Source organism: Chlorocebus sabaeus, chromosome 17 (assembly GCF_047675955.1).
Source record: "Chlorocebus sabaeus isolate Y175 chromosome 17, mChlSab1.0.hap1, whole genome shotgun sequence".
NCBI lineage: Eukaryota > Metazoa > Chordata > Mammalia > Primates > Cercopithecidae > Chlorocebus > Chlorocebus sabaeus.
The window spans coordinates 68,746,099-68,766,887 of NC_132920.1; the positions used below are offsets into that span (position 1 = coordinate 68,746,099).

Genomic DNA, 20,789 nt, shown 5'->3' on the forward strand with positions numbered 1-20,789 from the left:
ACTCATATTAGCTGAGAAAGAAGAATGTTGGTACTTTGTGAGTTGTACTATGACCTTGTTTTTGTCTCTTAAGTGTCATTGTATGTTATTGATGTTTTCTGACATGGGTTAGGTCTAACTAGCGATAACAGTTTTTCTGTGGGCATCAGGCAAGCTGCTAATCAGGTCTAACTGTAAGTGTCTTTTTATGGTGATTCCCCCTCTAGGGTGATTTGATCACTTTAGAACCCTCTGTCCTTAATGGTCTTGATTTTTAATAATATTTAACAGGAGAAAAGTGTCGCACATAATGGAAAGTTGCATTTTCCAGTATGACTGCCATTAAAATTATATAGATATATATACCCAAAATAAAATTTATATAACTATTTCCAAAATTAAACACTTCGGGGAACATAAAAAGCTTAGTTAAAAGCCTGAAGTTTTATACTAATTTTCTTTATAGCTTTTTACTTTATCGTAATATTTTCCCCTAGTCAGTAATTGAATATTAGAGAAGCTAATGATTTAAGTTTAGTTCTTACTGTTTTCAGTGTGGACATTTCTCCATCTGATATGTTTCCATGCAATAGAGTATAAATAATATAAGGTACAAGGATAAATAATAATTGTGTGACAGATTAAAGACTAAAATAAATGAAAGTTCTGTTGGTAAATAAGTCTTCACTTATATACTGAAATATATATATATATATATGGATTTAATTATATGATTCAGTGGGACAAAGAGTGGTCTGTGATTCAGAAGACATGTGTTAAAATTCAGTCCCAATCCTTAATTAAAATACATGGGCAATTTATATACTCTATTTTTCAATTTCCTTTTTTGTAAAATGGAGTCAATATTAATTACCCCTCTATATTACAGAATTGACATATTATTATAATTAGGTAGAAATACTTTGTATAGTATAAAAATCAATGTAAAGTAGAGAATATTTTAATGATTTATATGAAGATATTACATTAAAATGAATGGATTTTGGAAGAAATAGGTCAAATAAACCAGGGATATTATGATAATTACTGGGCTCTACTGTCTTAGTCATAGACTCAAAGGGATTCTTCTCCCAGGTTTGTGCTAGGAAGAAGTACTTTCATACAGGCTGTGGCAGTCTGTTGGGCTGAGCAGTGTCACATCCATCAAGCTGCGTTTGAGAAATGCTTTACTGGGAGCCTAAACCCTACCAGAGGGGTGCTGCCATGTTGCAGTTTCCAGATACATTTCATACTCTTACAAACCCTAAGAAGAGAGAAAGAATCACCTAAGAGTAGGGCCTTAGAAACAGATGGACCCAGATGTTTCTGTCATGTAGAGAAAAAGGCTTCAGTCTCCTATGAACCTAAAATTCTGGTCTGCAGCATCTATGGGAGGGTGCCTTGCCCTCATCTCTCTGCAGGGAGCCCTTCTGGTGAAGACAGTGAGTGGGAAGATTCTAAACATTTGCTGGAATTTGGTTCAAAGGTCCCTGATTGTGTTTGCATGAGGTTGTTATAATTTGTAAGTCAAATGCTGCCTCATTAACCTGTTCTTTAATTGATATGGATTTTATCTTCTTAGCCTTCTAGCCAGTTGTACGACAATTATATTTGTTTTATGTCGTTTTAGATTTTGGGCATTATTCCAGTGTTTTTTTCCGTTCTTAACGTACAAGATTTTTAAATTAATTGTGTCTTTATTAATCTTGGCTTGCTTTCTTTTACTATTTAGTATTTTTTCTCATTCAAACTTTAACTTACCTACTTTTTTTTATCCTTCTTAGCCTTACTATTATCATTTGGTTATATTTTAATTCTAATTTTTTAAAATGATGTTGCATTTGGACCAGGCGCGGGGGCTCACGCCTGCAATCCCAGCACTTTGGGCGGCGGAGGCGGGTGGATCAAGAGGTCAGGAGATCAAGACCATCCTGGCTAACACGGTGAAACCCCGTCTCTACTAAAAATACAAAAAATTAGCCGGGAGTGGTGGCGGGCGCCTATAGCCCAGCTACTCTGGAGGCGGAGGCAGGAGAATGGCGTGAACCCGGGAGGCGGAGCTTGCAGTGAGCCGAGATCGCGCCAGTGCACTCCAGCCTGGGGGACAGAGCGAGACTCCATCTCAAAAAAAAAAAAAAAAAAAAAAGCAATGTTGCATTTTTATTTTCCTCCTATGTAGTTTAGTTTAAAATGGCAAATGGAAGACAGATTTTTGCTTTTCAACATATGCCCAAAGCAAGAGGTTGTACTCTGTTTTTTTAGAGACAGGGTCTTGCACTGTTGCCCAGGCTGGAGTGCAGTGGCATGATTATATCTCATTGTACCTGGGAATCCTGGGCTCAAGCATCCTCCCACCTCAGCCTCCTGAGAATCTGAGACTACAGGTGTGCAATACCACACCCCGCTAACTTTATTTTTTATTTTTGTAGACACATGGTCCCACTATATTTCCCAAGGTGATCTTAAACTTATACCTTAAACAATCCCTCCATCTCAGCCTCTCAGAGCTCTGGGATAACAGGCATGAGCTACTATGCTGGGCAGAAGCTGGACTCTTGTACATTTCAGTCTTGTGTACCGAAAGAGTCTTTACAGATCCCTGGGTAACTCCCAACTTACTGCAAATCTGACCTCTCCAAATTTGCCATCACAAAATGAAATAACTTTAAAGCCAGCATCCAAAATTTGTCTTCCCCTTAATTATTTCCTACCTATGACTTAATTAATCAAGAATACTCAACCCAGAACAGTTGCTGAAATGCTAGTTTTATTATCCAAAATATTCACAACATAATCTAATTTGTGGTTCTTTTTATCTAACGTGTTCTAAGTTGTCAACATTTACTGGTAAGGTTGTAAAAATAGACTGAAAACAATATGTTTATTAAAATGTATTATGGAATTTAATTTGGCTCTTGTATAAAGAAGGCAATTTTGTCTTCAAAGTGAGCCCAATTGCAACTCCATATGTATGGCAGGAAGAGGTTCATATAACAAAGTCAACCCCAGGAACCTAGCAATTTAATCTTTGCAGTTTTAACTCTTCTAGTTTTAGAAAATATGATCATTTGTCACACTGCTGAAGCGAAACTCTAACTGTCCCCAGTATGACTTTGGTATGGTAAGGCAGGCTGATCTCTCAGCATTCTCCCAGCTTCAAAACACAGCCTTATTGTTCTTGATGCTTAGTCACTTTTGTAGAATGGCTCAGAAAGAAATAGACTTTTGGAGTTTTTAAATTGAAAACTAGCATTAAGAAAAAAGAATCCAACTGCAAGTGCTCCTGAGGAGAAAGAAGAGAAATTGAAACAGCCTAAGAAAGTGTTGATTCTCACCTGGCTACATATGAGAGAAGAAATTATGTATTCTAGTTCCGTGTTTATTAAATGGTGTTCTATGAATTAAAAAAAGAAGGAGTTAGGGGATTACATTTCAATTAAATTTGAGAAGTAAATTTGTAAACAAAGGTTATTCATTGCAGTACTTGCTGCCTCTTGTCTAAAATGGCATTCCAAATTTAACATAAAAAAAACAGAAATTTTGATTTAAGAGCTATATACACCCAAATTGTTGAACACTAATCTAACCCAGTTCAATAAAATGATCAACCTTTTACCTGTTTGACTAAGCTAAAATCCTAAAAGTCAACCTTGATTTTCTACTTTTCTATACCCTACCACAAACCTGCCAGCTCTGTATCCAGAAAACATTGTAAATTCATCCACATTTTTTCTATGCCCACTGATGCCACCATGATTCAAGCCACCGTCAGCTCTCTCTGGACTACATACAGTATAGTCCCCCAATATTTCACAGTACCCATTCTTGCCCCTGTACTATCCGTTCTACACAAAACCACAATATTAAGTTTTGAAATGTTAATTATATCTTATCACTTCCTTACTTTAAAATCTTCTTATACTTTGCATCTTCCCTGGCTGCGTGGCCTATAGGGCCCTATAAGATCTGGCTTCTGCGCAGCATCTGAACCCATCTCTTGCCACCTCTCCTTTTCCGGGATCCCCACAAGCCCCAGCCTTCTCTCTGTTCCTGAACACAGACCTTCACATGACAACAGATATTTTACATGTAAAATAATTTTTAGTGCCAAATAGGAGACATTGTTTCATTTTTAATTTTTGTTTTCAGTGATATTCTGGCTTTTAAAAAAATTAGTTAATTTATTTTACAGTTCTCAGCCCCATAACATTTCTGGAAACCCTAGTGTCATTTTACTGAATAAGAAAAAAATTGAGGACAGGGAGGCTTTGGCGAAGTGGAAATTAAGAGTTAGCTCTGTGCAGTGATTCAGACTCAGCTTTAATATTGTCCTCTCCTGAGCACTCCCTGTCACATCGCCCTCTTTAGCACGTTGTCTTCATAACACCTCTAGTGAAACGCTCTGGTTTATTCATTTTGCTCGTTTATCCTCTGCCCCCACTACAGCCTCCAGACTATACGTTCATAAGAGCAGAGCTCAGCCAGTCCTAATCACCACAGCTCCCCCGTGGCGCAGTGGAGCAATGCCAATCACAGACTAAATTCTCTATAAATCTTTACTCCTGTGTGTGTTATGAGACTCTGAGAGGGATTGTGGAGTGTTTACGTTTTCCCAACTTACCAGGGAAGTCTTTTCTGACAGAATGCTGAGATGTGAATCCGTTTTTGATAGAAATACAGTTTCAGAAAGAAAGCTTTGAGGTGTTTTTAAATTCGTAGGTTTACAATGACCCTGAGAGGTCCCTCTTACAAATATTGGAAGCAAGCCGTACACTTACTTCCAAGGAACAGGCATTGAGTGGGTAGAGGCATTGATTGTCTCTCCTACCTCGCTGCTGAGCCAGGTAAAAATCCATGCACATGTACCCTAGAACTTAAAGTATAATTAAAAAATTAATAAAATAAAATAAAATAAAATAAAATAAAATAAAATAAAATAAAATAAAATAAAATTTAAAAAGCCAATCCTGCATGCAGGGTTGAAGGAGAAGCAGCTTCCTCCCCACTTTAGCTCCCCAGTTAAATATCAGGTAACAAGAAAAAAGCTGTTCCTTCACATCTTGGAGAACCTAGATGAGTGGTTATAAAAAAAGAAATAGAGATATATTATATGATAAATTGGTTTTATTTTTACATTTCTCTACATTTATCCCTAAAAGATAATGCACAGATTCTATCTGGAAATGCTTAAATATCCAAAACAGAACTCTTAATTTCCACCTCCACAAAGCCTCCCTGTTCTCTATTTGTTTCTCATTCAGTAAAATGACACTGCTGTTTCCAGAAGTGCTATGGGGCTATGACCCGTAAAACAAATTTATTAATATTTTTTTAAATCCAGAATATCACTGAAAAGAAAAACTTAAAAATAAAACAATGTTTCATATTTGACACTAAAAATCATATATATAAAAACATATATATATAAAATGTCTGTTGTCTGTGTATATATGTGTGTATATATTATATGTATATATATGTGTGTGTATATATATAGTCTGTTGTCTAGTTTTTTAAGTTAAATTTATATATTCCTCTCCTACCTGACTTTTCAATTATCTGTTTTCTCAATGATTTGGACTTGACACACTAAAGAAATATTAGGCCTTTCCTCCTTTGTTTTTTATATCCAATGAGTTATTTTGTCAAGCCAATTCCTTCATAACAGTGCAATTACACCAACATGGTACACGCATACATATGTAACAAACCTGCATGTTGTGCACATGTACCCTAGAACTTAAAGTATAATTTAAAATAATTTTAAAAGCTTGCAGAAAAAAAGTGCCATTGATTTTCAATAAAAGGATATTTCGGTTCTCAGTGTTAAAATAAAATCGCAAAAAATGTCCACTTGATACATCTTCAATTGTATTATTTTTCTCTGTTACTGACTTTGTGAACAAAACTGACCCTATCTAAAATACATGTTTTGTGGATGTTTATAGTAGCACTGAACCTCAAATTGTCCTCAGATTTCTAATATTAACTCACTCTTAAGCTTTAACATTAACACAGAATATGTACATGGTCAGAAGGGATTGAACAACTATAACTATAAATATATGAATTTAAAGTCTCAAAACATTTTTTTATTATTGATGCAGTCTTATTTCAGTAAAAGCCTAATGAGCAAAACACCTCACAAATAGATGTTCTTGTTCTTCCTAATATCATCTCAGCAAGGTCCTTCCTAATTCTTCATAGAAATACAGTCCCCTGCCAAATTGTTTTCTCTCTGATTTCCACATTTGACTTGCTCATTCTAGACATCACATCTTTGCCAGACAGTCTTTTCCTCTCTTTGCCAGAAAGCATATAACTATTGCTTTCATAATAAATCATAATCAAAATTTACCTTAAGCCAGAATACTTAAGGACATCACAAAGTCCTTTATTCTAGTCACTAAGCACTAAGATTAGCTTAGCAGCACCTAATTCACCTTTGTTAATGTGCTGCTTTCTTTCTAAATGTTCTCAATAGTGTGCATAACTACATCCTTTTGCCAAATAGATTGTAAGGCGTAGGGCATGAATCTCTTTTTATAAACCCTTCTCAGAATGCTTAGGATGGTGAGGCTTCATACTGCAAGCTCAATAAATGTTATCTTTGAATAGAAAAATTCTGAAATGAAAAATGCACTCATGTTTAAAGCTAAAATAGAGGAGAAATAGATAATTTATAATATCCTATTGCTTCACTAGAATTTTCTTTTTAGTCTGGAAAATGGACTACATAGCCAATATGATTGTATCAGGTACTTTTAATAAAGTGAGATGCTAAAATTACATTAATGGAATGATTAAATTGACATTTTGTGATTTTTATAAAACCTCATAAAGGGTTTATTAAGTACAGCTAGATACCTATTAAACAACCTCTTTTTAATACCTACATGTAAGGCTTGAAGTTAGGTTAAAGGTACTTATTATATTCTGCCAGGCTTTCTTGTTTATTTGGATGGATTTTCATAGCAAGATTAGCTTATTTTGAAACTTTGGATTTGTGGTGAATTCTCTTTCACGTGTGATCAAATTGACTAAGAACCATGAACTGATATTGGAAAAAAGCAGACATCCATAAACTGATGCATTTATAATATTTACATGCTAGTTTGCACATTCTAATCCGGAAAGTATTTTTGGTTAAATCCTTTGCTCATTTCTATTTTGTGGCATATGGGATTATGCCTTTGTCAATGCTGACGTGGTCTAAATTATCCATAACTCAGCACTCTATGTCTATTATAATTACATCCCCAACAGATGCAGTATGTCCTCTGAAGCCTAAATACTTCATGTTTCATGTTAACATGGTATTGTCTTTAAACTTTTATTTATGTATTTATTTATTTGCTTGCATGCAGAATGTCCTAAGTTATAAAATTTTTGAGGTTAGGATTTATATTCTTTTATTTCTGTGTATCTTCTATCACAGTGTCTGATGACTAATATATTCTCAAAAGTTATTTGAATGAATGAATACATGAATCTCAATTTGAATCTCCCAAAGATAAATCAAGCTCAGCAGTCTATATTAAATTCCAGTCACCAGAAAACAGCCATCTAAGAGTCACCTGGATCCTCTCTTTGCTTCAGCTCCCATGGCCAGTTCTTCAGTTTCTTCTCACCACCCATTCCTAGTAACTTTCTAATCTCTCCCAGACATTGCATCTGCACTGCCTCATCATCACAACTCAGATCCTTCCCAACTTCTGTAATTTGGCCTCAATCCTACGCTAGATCTGATAATATAATTTATTATTTAAATTGTTCAATGGCTTCTTAAACATCTGAGAATAATACTCAAAATCCTTAACACAGCTGATGAAAGTTTTGCAAAATCTAGCCTCTCTCTTTTTTAAAACTTCTGCAATCTCTCTTCACCCAGCACTCTAGATGCCTTTCACAATGACCTTCTTCCAGTTCCTGGAAATGCCCATGATTCTTCTTCCAAAGACCTTTGTATATTCCCCTGCATGGAACATACCTTTATCCTAAGTATTTTCTCATTATCCTTCAAGGCTTGCCTGAAGCTTCAGTTTGTCAAGGAAGACTCTCTGGACCTTCCAAAATCTTATCTCACAATGTCCTGAAACTATCCCTTGCAACACTGCCATGTAATTGATTTATCTAGCATGCAATTTCTGGTTTATTTCTAGGGGTTCTTTCTCTAAAACATGAGCTCGATAAGGTCTTGCTCAGTATTTAGTTTGTTCACTGTTTTGTGTACCCCGTCTCCTAACACAATGTATTGCATGTTTGAGTGATCAATACATATTTTTGAAGAAATAAGTGAATCAAAAGATATATTGGAGGTCTGGCATAGTGGCTCACGCCTGTAATTCCAGCACTTTGGGAGGCCAAGGTGGGTGGATCACCTAACGTTAGGAGTTTGAGACCAGCCTGACCAACAACATGGTAAAACCCCATCTCTACTAAAAATACAAAAATTATTCTGGGATGTGGTGGTGGCCACCTGTAATTCCAGCTACTTGGGAGGCTGAGGCAGGAGAATTGCTGGAACCCGGAGGCAGAGGTTGCAGTGAGCTGAGATCGTGCCATGATACTCCAGCCTGGGCAACAGAGCAAGACTCCATCTCCAAAACAAAACAAAACAAAAAAGATATGCTGGATATATAAAAGAAAATAAAAGTGGGAAAATAAGGTAATAATATTTGGGGAGTTAATAAAATCTCATGCTGGTGTGACCTTCCATTGTATTAATTCATAGTCCATTGATAGGGGTTCGTCTTCAAGGGTGGTTTCACCAGGTACTTTCTGTACAGCCTCTCCTATTGGAAGATATCCTTATACTGTCTCTTTTTCTGCTTTGGTAGTTGATGGACAGTGGCAAGAGTGGAGTTCATGGAGCCAGTGCTCAGTAACGTGCTCGAATGGGACTCAGCAGAGAAGCCGGCAGTGCACTGCAGCTGCCCATGGAGGCTCTGAATGCAGAGGGCCATGGGCAGAAAGCAGAGAGTGCTACAACCCTGAATGTACAGGTAGGGCTTGATTCCTGCATATAATGGGCACTCGTACCATATAAAGGGCACATTATAAAATGTGTCAGAACTATGCCAGAACTATGAAATAAGATAATCAGTATATATACACATATGTGTGTGTGTGTTTATTAATGAAGCCAATTATACCAGAATTTATTCTACTGTATGCCGTGCTAGTAAAGTAGTAAAATTCAGGAGATGAACTATGAATACATTTGAGGAAGTTTAGCACTGAGCTTGCACTTTTTACACTTTTTTACACTGTTCATCTCAATGCTCTATATATGACCTGTAAGTTAAATATTTGAATAAAATTTATTCACAGTGGTAGATTAACAAAAATGGAAAGGGGTAGTAACATTCTCAGATTTTAAAATTTTTAAAGCAGTGTGTGGTAGACGACTGACACTGACCATGAAACATTTCTTTCAGCCAATGGTCAGTGGAATCAGTGGGGCCATTGGAGTGGTTGTTCCAAGTCCTGTGATGGTGGCTGGGAAAGGCGAATAAGGACCTGTCAGGGTGCAGTGATAACAGGGCAGCAATGTGAAGGAACGGGTGAAGAAGTGAGAAGATGCAGTGAGCAGCGATGCCCTGGTGAGAATGAACCCAAATTATCTCAAAAGAAACATTTTGTAACCTGAAAAAAAAAAGGATTTAAAAATATTGTCATTGGTTAAGGGTCATACTTCCTCAACTAAAGGACTACTAATGATAGGTGGCAATTTACTTTTTTCTCTACTATGTGGGGCATTCCCTGTTTATGTGTCACAGAATTGTTCCGTGTGAAATATTTGTTTGTGGAGAATACAAAATAAGTTGCCTTGGGATATATGTACTGGAAATGTAAAGACATAAGAAATGAATGAGAAGATAGAGAAGTGTCGCTGACATTCAGATGCTTTTAAGTTCTGTTGCTAATTACTCTCACCTTGATGTGTGACCTTGGTTATCTACATTTATTTGCCTTTGCCCCGTTTTTCATTGGTAAAGGAAATTCCTATGAGGAATGCATTTTAAAAAAATGAAAGTATAAAGTCTTAATGCTAATGAAAAAATGAAAGTTCTGCTACATTAAAAGATTTTACATATAAGCAGAGAAAATAATGAAAGGCCAGAAACTGCCCAGATTATACAGCACATATTTTACAGGATCATTTAGAACAAAAACTCCTTCCTAATCATGGTACATTCCATTAAAATATTATTGACACACTGAGGACTCAATAAGTAAGTGAAAGTCAGGATTTTATAATGATATCCTAAGAAAAATACTATAAACATACCAAAGATGTGATAGGACAGAATTTTCAAACTTGACAATACAGTGTCAACGTGCTGAACCTAGAGAATTTGAAGACCCACTTAGAGTCGTGTTGCTGCTAGTAACTCTGTGAGCAAGCTAACTGATCGCTCCGGCTGTCTGACTCCTGGGGGTAGTGAGTACAGCTGGTTGTGGGATCTTTGAGGTTCCTTTTCAGTTCAGAATGCTATGAATTTCTGCCTTTGTCTCACATGATTGTTTCAACTTAGAAAAACCAAGGTATTCTAAGAGCTATCCAGGAGTCAAAGCTTTGTATTTTTCCATAGTTAGAATTATAAAGACTTCTCACAGTACAACACTGAGAATAACAACGGAACTGGATTTTAGTAATAACAATATGTCAGTTGGAGTTTTGGGGGGGCTTTAAAAAGATCTAAAATTAGGGCCAGTCATGGTGGCTCACATCTGTAATTCCAGCACTTTGGGAGACCGAGGCGGATGAATTACCTGAGGTCAGGAGTTCGAGAACAGACTTGCCAATGTGGTGAAACCCCGTCTCTACTAAAAATACAAAAATGAGCCAGCTGTGGTGGCGTGCACCTATAATCCCAGCTACCCAGGGGGCTGAGGAAGGAGAGTAGCTTGAACCCAGGAGGCAGAGGTTGCAGTGAGCTGCGATTGCACTACTGCACTTCAGCCTGGGCGACAGAGCAAGACTCCATCTCAAAAAAAAAAAAAAAAAAAAACAAAAACAAAAACCTAAAATTAGGTTTGCTAATTCTTAAGGCCATATGAATTCAATATAAGAAGTAACCAGCATGCAGGATTATTAAGAGGATAATACCTATTCAGATTAGCACTGTGAAATTCCTCCAGTGTTGCGTAAGAGGAATTAAGATGTATTAAACAAAAACATTTATTTTGCCTAGGGAGAAATTTCACAGAATAGTAAGCATAATTAAATCAACCCCTTCAATATTTGATGTTATCTAAATCAGTCTAAGCATGCCACAGTTCTTAACTGGTCTTTTAAAACTGTCTTTCATCTGCATATATAGAGCCAAGATAGTGCTGCTGCAATCAAATTTACAGAGATTGCCACCTGCTGTTTGAAAAACATTTTACAGATCTATTTATGAAAAGACAGTGTACCTTATTTGCTGGGCTTGTTTGCTAGCTTTCATGACTTAAGGCAGGTTAAAAAAAATCACATAAAACTAAAAAAAAAAAAAAAGTTTAAACACTATACATTTTTGGTATTATTAACATTTTCATTTTATGCTTGTCAATTATATGATATGAAAAGAACCACAAATTACTTACAAGCATATAGATACCATTTTCATGATTAAAAAGAATTCTTGAATCAGCTGAATAATTTAAACATCACTACTTTTACAGGGGCAAATAAATATAAATAAATATATATGTATACACCAAGCTTTTGAATATATCCTAGTCTGGTGCATTTATATAAACAAAAATTGCATTGTTCATCAGAAATTGTGTATGACTGTTAATTTCAAAAATACCTCTGCTTTGCTTAGAGAATTTTTTTAATTTACAAAAGGGGTTTTTCTTTTATATTAATTATTTAACTTTTTTATGTGCAGATTGACAATATACATTGAGAAAACTTTCAAATTACCATAACATTTTCTAAGGCATCTTTGTCTTTGTGTTAACAACAAAGTTTCAACAATTTTTTTAAACAATATGCTTTTCTAGTATTATTTTTAGTCTATTCATTCTTAATTTTTCTTCAAGTTGCTGAAAACAACTACTATTTATTTTATACTTCACTTAATTTGGAGTCAAAACAAATTAATCAAGTTTGCTAAGAGGTCCTTTGTTGTCAGGAAGGAGAAATATAATATATGAACATCTTTGTCTGAATAATTAATGAAAATAATGATTAATCATCTGGATTTAATCAAAAGCTGTTATGATGTCTACTAAAAATGAAAAATAAAACTATTTTCCCCTCAAGATTAGGATATTTCTTTGCTGGTAGATAGATAAAATAAGTATTAAAAATCTCATCATTGACCACAAAAAAATATTTCTTTTGTTTTCATAAAAAATAATTGTAGAAATGAAAAAATATTTTTTTTTTAAATAATGATAGTTGGGAAATAGAATAGCTACAGGGGAGATAATAAGTGGTCCAATTTTTAAATTGGTCAGATTCACCAGATAATGGTTTCATTTATCTCAGTCTCATTGTATATCCTCAGGCTTTTGAAGGTTTAAATGGTAGGATGGTAATAGCTCCCTTAATTTTTTTAATTGTTACAATGTCATACATAGTATTTTTTAGGTTTTTAATTTGATTTTCACCCCAATATTCTCCTGGTTAATAATATTCAGAAAGCAAGTGTTACTGCTGGATTGTCCTAAGTTTACGTTCTAGCTTCCTAGGAAGCACTTTGCCCTGTTCTTAGGAGAAGGGCTTGCTACTTCTATAACTCCAATTCTAGGATCATTACTCTTTAGTCATTAACTGCTAAGTTGGAACCTACCATTTATGAGTAAAAGTTACACTTTATTTATACATAAAATTTCCTTCTCGGAACCACAGTTGCTTTGTCTGTAAATGGTGGGTGAAGCCTCCAGGTTGAATGTGCTGATAAACACTTGTGAAGTAAGACAGCCATATCATAAGTGTATACAGTATTAGCAACTTAGACCAGAAATGTAGGAATTATTGTGATGTTTATTTATAAATATTCATACTAAAGGAGGGCAGCAGTAGTGTTGGTAATGCAAAATTTGTCTTGAACACTGTAATACATTTGTATTGGGATTTGGTGCCCTATAATAGAGCGAATGTGATCCCCATCCCCACCCTGCCGAGGAGAAATGTCATCTGGAAGTGACAGTTCCTTATTTCTGTCAGTTTGCTCTCCGATAGGATTATGTCTTCTCAGGAGACCAGGAGAGTCTTCCTTTGGTTTCTGAGTAATTGTCTTTTAACTTAGCTTCAGTAGCAAAGAAGAAGCACAAAGCTTGACTACTTTGCACTCCTGTCTTATTTTGAGTGCCTCCTTCATTGTCCAAAGCAGTGCTTCCCAAACCTCAGTGTACATAGGAATCACGCAGTGAGCTTGTTAAAACACAGATTCCTGAGCCAGACCCCCCAGGTATTCTGACTCAGTAGGTCTTGAATGAGCCTGAGAATTTGCATTTCTATGAAGGTCTCAAGTGATGCTGAAGACGCTGGTCTGCAAATCATTATCTTTGGGTTGCACTAACTTCTAGTAAAAATAATAATGATAAGGTGATAAAATTAACAAAGAAGTGGAATACAGTCCTCTACCTCTGTTCCATGGGAGAAAGTTGAAATATCACTTCAACAAAATTGCAAAATTTTATTTTTGTCATCCTTTTTCATAAATAATGAGGGATTCTTTCTGGAATTGGTTGATAATGAAAACACAATTCATTTTGAGTGCCTCTAGCCACCTCATGTTTCAGCCAAAATAAGATCTCTTTACAGCAGTCATTTAAAGAAAAATAGGACTATTAACTAGCTGTTGTGCACAAAAAAAGAAAGATGGTTTAGTCATTCTCCAACTCTCAGTTCTCCAATCCTCATTTTTCCTGTACTATGAAGAGCAGGAGAAACAACTTGGGTATCATTTGAATAAGTCTGATGTAAAACCAGGCACTGCCAAGACACAGATCTGCAGTCCTGACATTGCCAGCCCCCGCATCTCTCTTCCTGAGTAGTATATTTCCCCTGCCTCTTATCCTCCATGGGTATTAGCTAATTAGCTAATATTTACACATACAGGTATAAAATACTTGGTGTGGGGATGGTGTCATGGAAGAAGATGAGTTCTTAGCTCACTTTGACTTATTTTCTCCTCAAGTCCCAGTTAGTAGAATAGTGAACTAATCACTATTGATACAAATATTTTTGTCTTTGAGACAAGTTTAACAAGTTTGATAAGTTAGACTTTTCTAAACTATTGAACCACTCAACTTTAAGACTGAATATAATCATTATTAGAAACCCAAATATGTCAGTATAAAATTTGCATTTCTTTTCTAAAGAGAAAATACACTACTGTATAATGAAATATTTGCATACAAATTGACACCTGCTTTACCTTTTTCATTTCAAACCAAGTTTAATTAAGCACAAATAGTACTTTTTAAAGCTCCTGTTCCGTTGGAATTTATACTATTTTCTGCTTTCAGATGTTATCTGTATATTCTTTAAGGAATTATGTTATCTGTTGCGTTCTTCAAAAGGTTAAAGCTAGTGTTTTGACTGTATATTTTGGGGAATAGCAAATTAGGTCCTACGCAAGTGTCCACACCAGTTGTTCACCTAAAACCAACCACTGAGTTTAATGGTGACAGTAGGTGGCACTAGTTATTGACTTCTTTAATATTAAATGCTCTATTTGTTCTTGCCAAGTCACTTCAGATAAATAGTAAAAAGTAGGAAAATGAATTAGAACTTAAAGATACCCCACAGGTGAGAGAGACCACCTGTTGCTTTTAATAAATACCTAAAATAGTATCCAATCCTCTCAAAAAGGATGAGTTTTACCACCTATTTTCGTCTACAGTTCTGCAGCAAAGCAAGCTGAGTTTTATGGGCAGACTTGGGGAAGAACTGCTGAGATCTAAAAGAATTAATAACAGATAGTACTATGTATACCAGATGTCTATTATTCAAACCTGTTGCTATGGAGATACTTATTGTCACAATTCATTTTATCAGATATTCTTCAGATGAGACTTTGATAAAACTCTCACAGTTTCTGCCATGAATTGCTTAAAAAGCGATTTTCTGTAATCTTATATTACCCTACCTTGTTCAATTTAGGAATATTTAACAGCATGCTGATCATTCTCAAATTGAAAAGAAAAATTTAAGAACCACCTTTTACTGTATTTTTATTTATTTTTCATCCCACACCATTTTTTCTGGGAAAAAATAAACTTTAGGAACTGTTTAACAATTATTTTAAATTAAGAGCTTTAAAATTATTTTTAAACCTTTTTTGAGCTTAATGTTTACCAAGACACTAAATCTGAATATTGGTCTTTGATGTTTCTCATCAACACTTTTCTCACCTTGTGTATTCTGACATATGAATTACCTAAGACTCTGCCCCAGCACTCTCCTCTTTGGTTGATCTCTTTCTCACCAACTGTAGCCTCTGTGAGCAATGCCCACGAATCTACCTTTATGCCCGATCACTCACAAAACCGGATATTCCTTTCCTACCTGGGACTCCATTCAGACTCTAGGTGACTGGGGAAACTTCTTCTCTGACCACCAGATCCTCGGTGTTACCTGGAGTGATTCCTTATTCTAGCAATCCCTGTTCTAGGTGGAGTCCGTCATGGTATTTCTCTCAGTGGCCCTGCTTTCACTTCCTGCGCCACCAGCTTCCAGGAAGGAAGGAGCAGTGCAGCAGAAAGAGCCTAAACTATGGAGTCCAACAAAGTACCGACTTGGGCCTTGGTGTCCTCATTTATAAAATAGGGATAGTAATATGTGCTGCAGAAGATCATTTCCAGGATGTAATGCTGGAGCTAATTAGGATCATCAAGCGGCAGTTCATGTACTCTGTCTGTTACTCATATTATTACAACACCTGCCTTCTCTAATCTCTTCTACACAGATTTATCTGATTATTCTCTCTTCTTTATAGCCTTGTTCTTATGACTCGCTTGCTCAAAAAACTTCCGTGGCTTTTCATTACTGGCCAAATGTCATCCTACTGGGATCCCTGAGATTCTAATACTTCTATCAGCTTCACTAGCTTTCCAATGTTATCTCATTCTACTCATTTATGATACATATTTTAATATACGTTTGTTCATATGTAATAGGATCAAGCAGATGCAGCCTCTGGTTTCTGGATGCAGGGGTACATATTCTCCCCTTATGGTGCTGTTTGCACTGTTACTCACTTGGGCTCCCCTAATGTCTCTGTCCCCTCCCTTATCCTCATCTGTTGATATGGGAGAATTTGGGAGCCCATCCATTAAGAGATGTCTGCTCTCTTAATAATTCTTTCTCCCACAATCTCATAAGTGTTCTTTCTTCTTTGAACCCCTATACATTTGTTTGATATTTCCTGATTATATATTATTATTATTATTATTATATGATGATATCTGTTGAAATTCCAGCTCACTGCAGATGAACTATCTGTTCTCAGTCTTCTGAATTCCTGGTTCTTCACTGAGCCTAGTTAAATATAATAGGTCAAGCCCTTTTGAATATTTTTATTTCATATCATAAAAGCTATAACTAATGAAAACATTTATATAAAAGCATATGAATAAAAAGTTTGCGATGACTCTGATGTTAATGCCTTATACTTCATGACTTTTCAGTCTTTCAAAAGTCTGTTCAATGGACTAATTTACTGGAAGAGCATTTCTATCACATATATGATTTTTTATTTTGTAGTTATAAATTGTGGTATGATTCCTCTTTCTTTGGAAATAAGTAATTGAGATGTGGGAGGTAGGAAAAATATATGTTTCTGTAGCAAGTTGTTCAGTTTCCCCAAATCTCAGCCCAGCTTATTATTTTAAGCCAGAGCTTCTCAAGGCAGTTCTACCGTGTCATGGGAGGATTGGTCCCAACTGCGCCCGAACAGTGGTTCCTAAAGCCTCAGAGCAACTGACAAGGCAGGAGACTGTGGCTGGTGGTCTCCAGTGTTCAGTAGCCTTGCCTGCTTCTCCCAGTGTGCCTCCAGATACTATCATTTCTACATATGCTATGACCTAGAGAAGGCTAATACTCACTGTCATCTTTGGCTGTCCCTAAGGTAACACAGACACTTAGTAAACACAACTTTCCAGTAAAATGTTGAGCCTACCCCAGTATAAAACTCAGTATAACTAAAAGTTAGTAAATAGCTTTTTAGAGTTATTCCTCAAAGTTAGTTAGCTAATTTTTAAATTAACTTTGTTTTCAGGTTGACACTAGAGTGATCTTGTCTGCTAAGTTTAAATATAAAATTACACAATAATAATACAGAATCTGCTTATGAATATGTATATAAAACACTGTTCACCAGGTACTTGCTAATAAATTGAAAGTTCGTGGTTTGCTAACTTCCAGACTTAAAAACAAATTTTTCCAAAATGTATAAATAACTTGTTTACCACCATAACAATAAAAAAAACTCCTCTGCTTAAAGAAGAGGTAAACTTCCCTGAGAATGGAGTCAGCTATTTGACCGTAGGTCCATGATCTCCTAGCTTAGTGGCCTCAGGCTAAACACTAAACACTTTGCTGTCTTGACTTCCTCATGTTTAAAATGAGAATAACAATTCTGTTCACTTCACAAGGTTATAAGAATCCCGTGAATTAAAATCTATAACACAGTAAGAAAACTAACTCATAATGTTATGTAAATATTGCTGATATAATTGTATGTTGTTTCAATGTGAGACAGATTAAAAACATTTTCTATATGAGGAATGCTGTTATGAAACACACTTCATAAACACTCTTCTTTTTCCCACAGACCTTAGCAGCAGCAATAGGTTCCACCTTGGAAATTAGAGCTGTAAGTCATTGAGCATAGACACTGGATCCGTCTTATTTTCCTCTGCATCCTCCAGCACAGGGAATTCCCCAAACACAAGAATTCATGAATTGCCAACAAGCGAATTTTGAAATGTGGGGTCTTGAGTAGTACATGTTTTTCTTTTATGTGTGTATGTCAACTCTATAGTTTAGAATCAATTTCTTTTTAATGCTGAAATTCTAGCATATGGGGTGAAAACTCATTTTCCACACCAAATTGATTTAAGCCCTATATCATTTCTGCTATTTTTAAGAGTCAGAAAATCAGTTTGAATAGACAGATTAACAACGAATCACTAGGTAATTGCTACCTTACTTTAAGGAGGCATGCTAACTACATACTTGTGACGTCAAGTACCGTTGTATCTTACAAATGGATTTTTGTATCTTTGCACTAGTAATAGCAAACAGTGAGACCTTTGAGCTGATGAACACAGTTACTATTCCTTTTAGCTAAGGCATAAAAAGAGAATCCTTCCTATTGCTGCACAATCATATGTTTTTATGTTGAGTCCAGAGAGTAACCTCAGCTAGTTATTTATTTTCTAATTTACAAAACGCACAGAGGTGCCAATAAACAGAAAAATAATCAAAACAAATCTCTATCTCTAGCTTGTTTCCTTCTGGAGATTTGATTCCATCATATGTATCAATTAACTTTTTTATAATACCTATATGTGCCTAGATATGTCAAACTCAAAACTATTTTCAGCATATCCTCTCCCAAGTCATCTCTTGCTCATATGTTGTAGTTCAGGGTCTAGCTAGCCATAAGATATCCTTCCTGGAAACCTGAGTTCTGTCTTTTATTTCTTTATCCTCCTCACCTCTTACATACAATCAGCCATAGTGCTGAGCCCATTCTACCTCCTAAATTTTGAATTAATCTACATCCTATGATTCTTCATCCCTTCCCTAGTTACATCATTTAGATTGTGGTAGGCTTCCCTATCTTCAACTCTCTGTCCTTCAATCCTTTCTCCAAACTGCAGGCATAGCAAGCATTTAAAACATTGTCATAAATTTCCCTTGCCCCTAATATGAAGTCAAGATCCTTGCTTACCTCATCATATATTACCCCTCCTCCTCCTGCAATCGCCCACCTCTACTTATCCCCAACTTTACACTTTACCCTTTCTGAAACGATCACCTTCTTGGTTATTCCCAGGTCAATTTGCTCCCTGGATTTTCCCACTTGTGGGTCCCATGACACATTCTCCCCTTCTTCATTGGTGAACTCCTGCTTCTCCTTTACACCTTAACCTGGACATCCCTCTGGAAATCTTCCACTGACACACTCTTCCCTAAGGTACTCCCAGAGCAGTCAGGGCTTCCCATCTTAGAGTGGGCATCCTGTGTACTGTAATTTCTCAAATTATTATCTTTATGACAATTTTAGGAGTCAAGAGACATTGACTATTCTTACTTAGCCTTTTCTATGTGTAGTATTTAACAAGGTAACTGGGATATGATGGGTACCCAGCAAATATTTGTTGAATGAATGAATTCTGTAAGTGGCACTGAGAAGCACCTACAAAGATCCCACTACTGGGAAATTCATAAAGATGAGGTGAGAGAAAATAAATTGTTATTTTAATGTCTAAGCTATATTTCTTTTGTTATAAGCATAAATGGACCTATTTTCTGAGATAGACCCTTCAAAGAATGCCAAGTCACCTTTGATAAAATATTTAGCGCAGCTGAGTTATTTGACATTACTACTAAAAAGCTGAAAACCCTGGACCAGTTTGCAACTGTGAATCTATGATTCCCCTGCTATCTTCCTTTTAAAAAAATTAATAATAATAATAATAATAATAATTTGCATAGTGTGTTTCCGTCTCCAAGAAGCACAATGACTCCAAGGCTTCGTAAATTTACTATGGAACAAAACGAAAAGTTGTTGGCATATTTAGGTTTAAAAAATTATTGATTTTTGCTTTTCATTTTGTTTGTCTGTTTGTAGGTAGACCAAACTGTTAGTCACTAAGAAGGTAAAATTCAGTAATTGAAAGATGTGGTTGGTCAAAGGAAAACAACTATTTAATCGGCTTCTTCCTTAACCAGAGTGAGGATGTGTGTAGGGCACATTGGGGGATTCTAAAAAAAGGTCCTATAGGCTCTTACTAAGTCAGATATAGCCCTCCAAGGCCAAACTTAGTCATTACATGAGACCCTGGAAACCTCTTTTGACTAATTTTTAAGGTAACTGTAGTAGCTAACCTCCCTGTCTTTTTGCTCCTAACTGGACACGGGCTATCTACTGCTAGAAGATCCACCCCCACCTTCACCCCCGCCCCACACACAATGTCTACAGTATTTTTGCAAAATCATCTTCATTCTCTGTGATCTTAAAAAATAGGATAATTCAAAAACATATCTAGCCAAAAGAGAAAAATAAATCAGCTGAAAACATGTATAGATGTTACAAGGTGACAGGCAAGTGCTTTGGAGAAAGATAAAACAGAGAAAGGGAAGAGAGTGTTTGAGGGGCAGTCAGTGGGGTCTAAGAATGTGAGGTTTGAGAAAAGATTGAAGGCTAGAAAGACATGAGTCATGCAGACATGTTTGAGGGGGAGGAGGCAGGGGATGGTCTAGGCAGAAAGAACCTGCGCACAAGTTCTGAGGTTGCAGTCAGCCTGTAATATTGAAGAAGGGTGGAGAAGGCTGCGCAGCTGGTGGGAAGCTGTGAAAGTGGAGCAGGGGAGAGGAGAGGCAAGCTGTAACTGACGCTAGTTTAATCATTAAACATTGTACTTACATGAAAAGAGGACGTTTTATTTTTCCCCAACTAGTTGCCTTAAAAAAAAAAAAAAATCAAGCGTTGACTTATTTCACATATTTACTGTTACTCCCCACCTTAATTTTGAACCCATCAAATTCCGCAGTCGGCCCAGTAAACGTTTCACCCTACTGGCTCACCAGTGCCATCTAGTGGCTAAGATTTGCAATGACCACATTT

The 20,789-nt window shown here is 36.1% G+C and overlaps 1 protein-coding gene across 3 annotated transcripts in view; it reads left to right on the forward strand.

The window, feature by feature from the left end:
- Positions 1–20,789, forward strand: part of ADGRB3 (adhesion G protein-coupled receptor B3) — a 734,436-nt gene that overhangs the window by 293,330 nt on the left and 420,317 nt on the right. For all 3 annotated transcript variants that reach the window (XM_008013603.3, XM_073006121.1, XM_008013605.3), the window contains 2 exons: positions 8,820–8,984; positions 9,420–9,584. In XM_008013603.3, the coding sequence (XP_008011794.2) occupies positions 8,820–8,984; positions 9,420–9,584 (330 nt within the window). The remainder of the gene's footprint in view (positions 1–8,819; positions 8,985–9,419; positions 9,585–20,789) is intronic.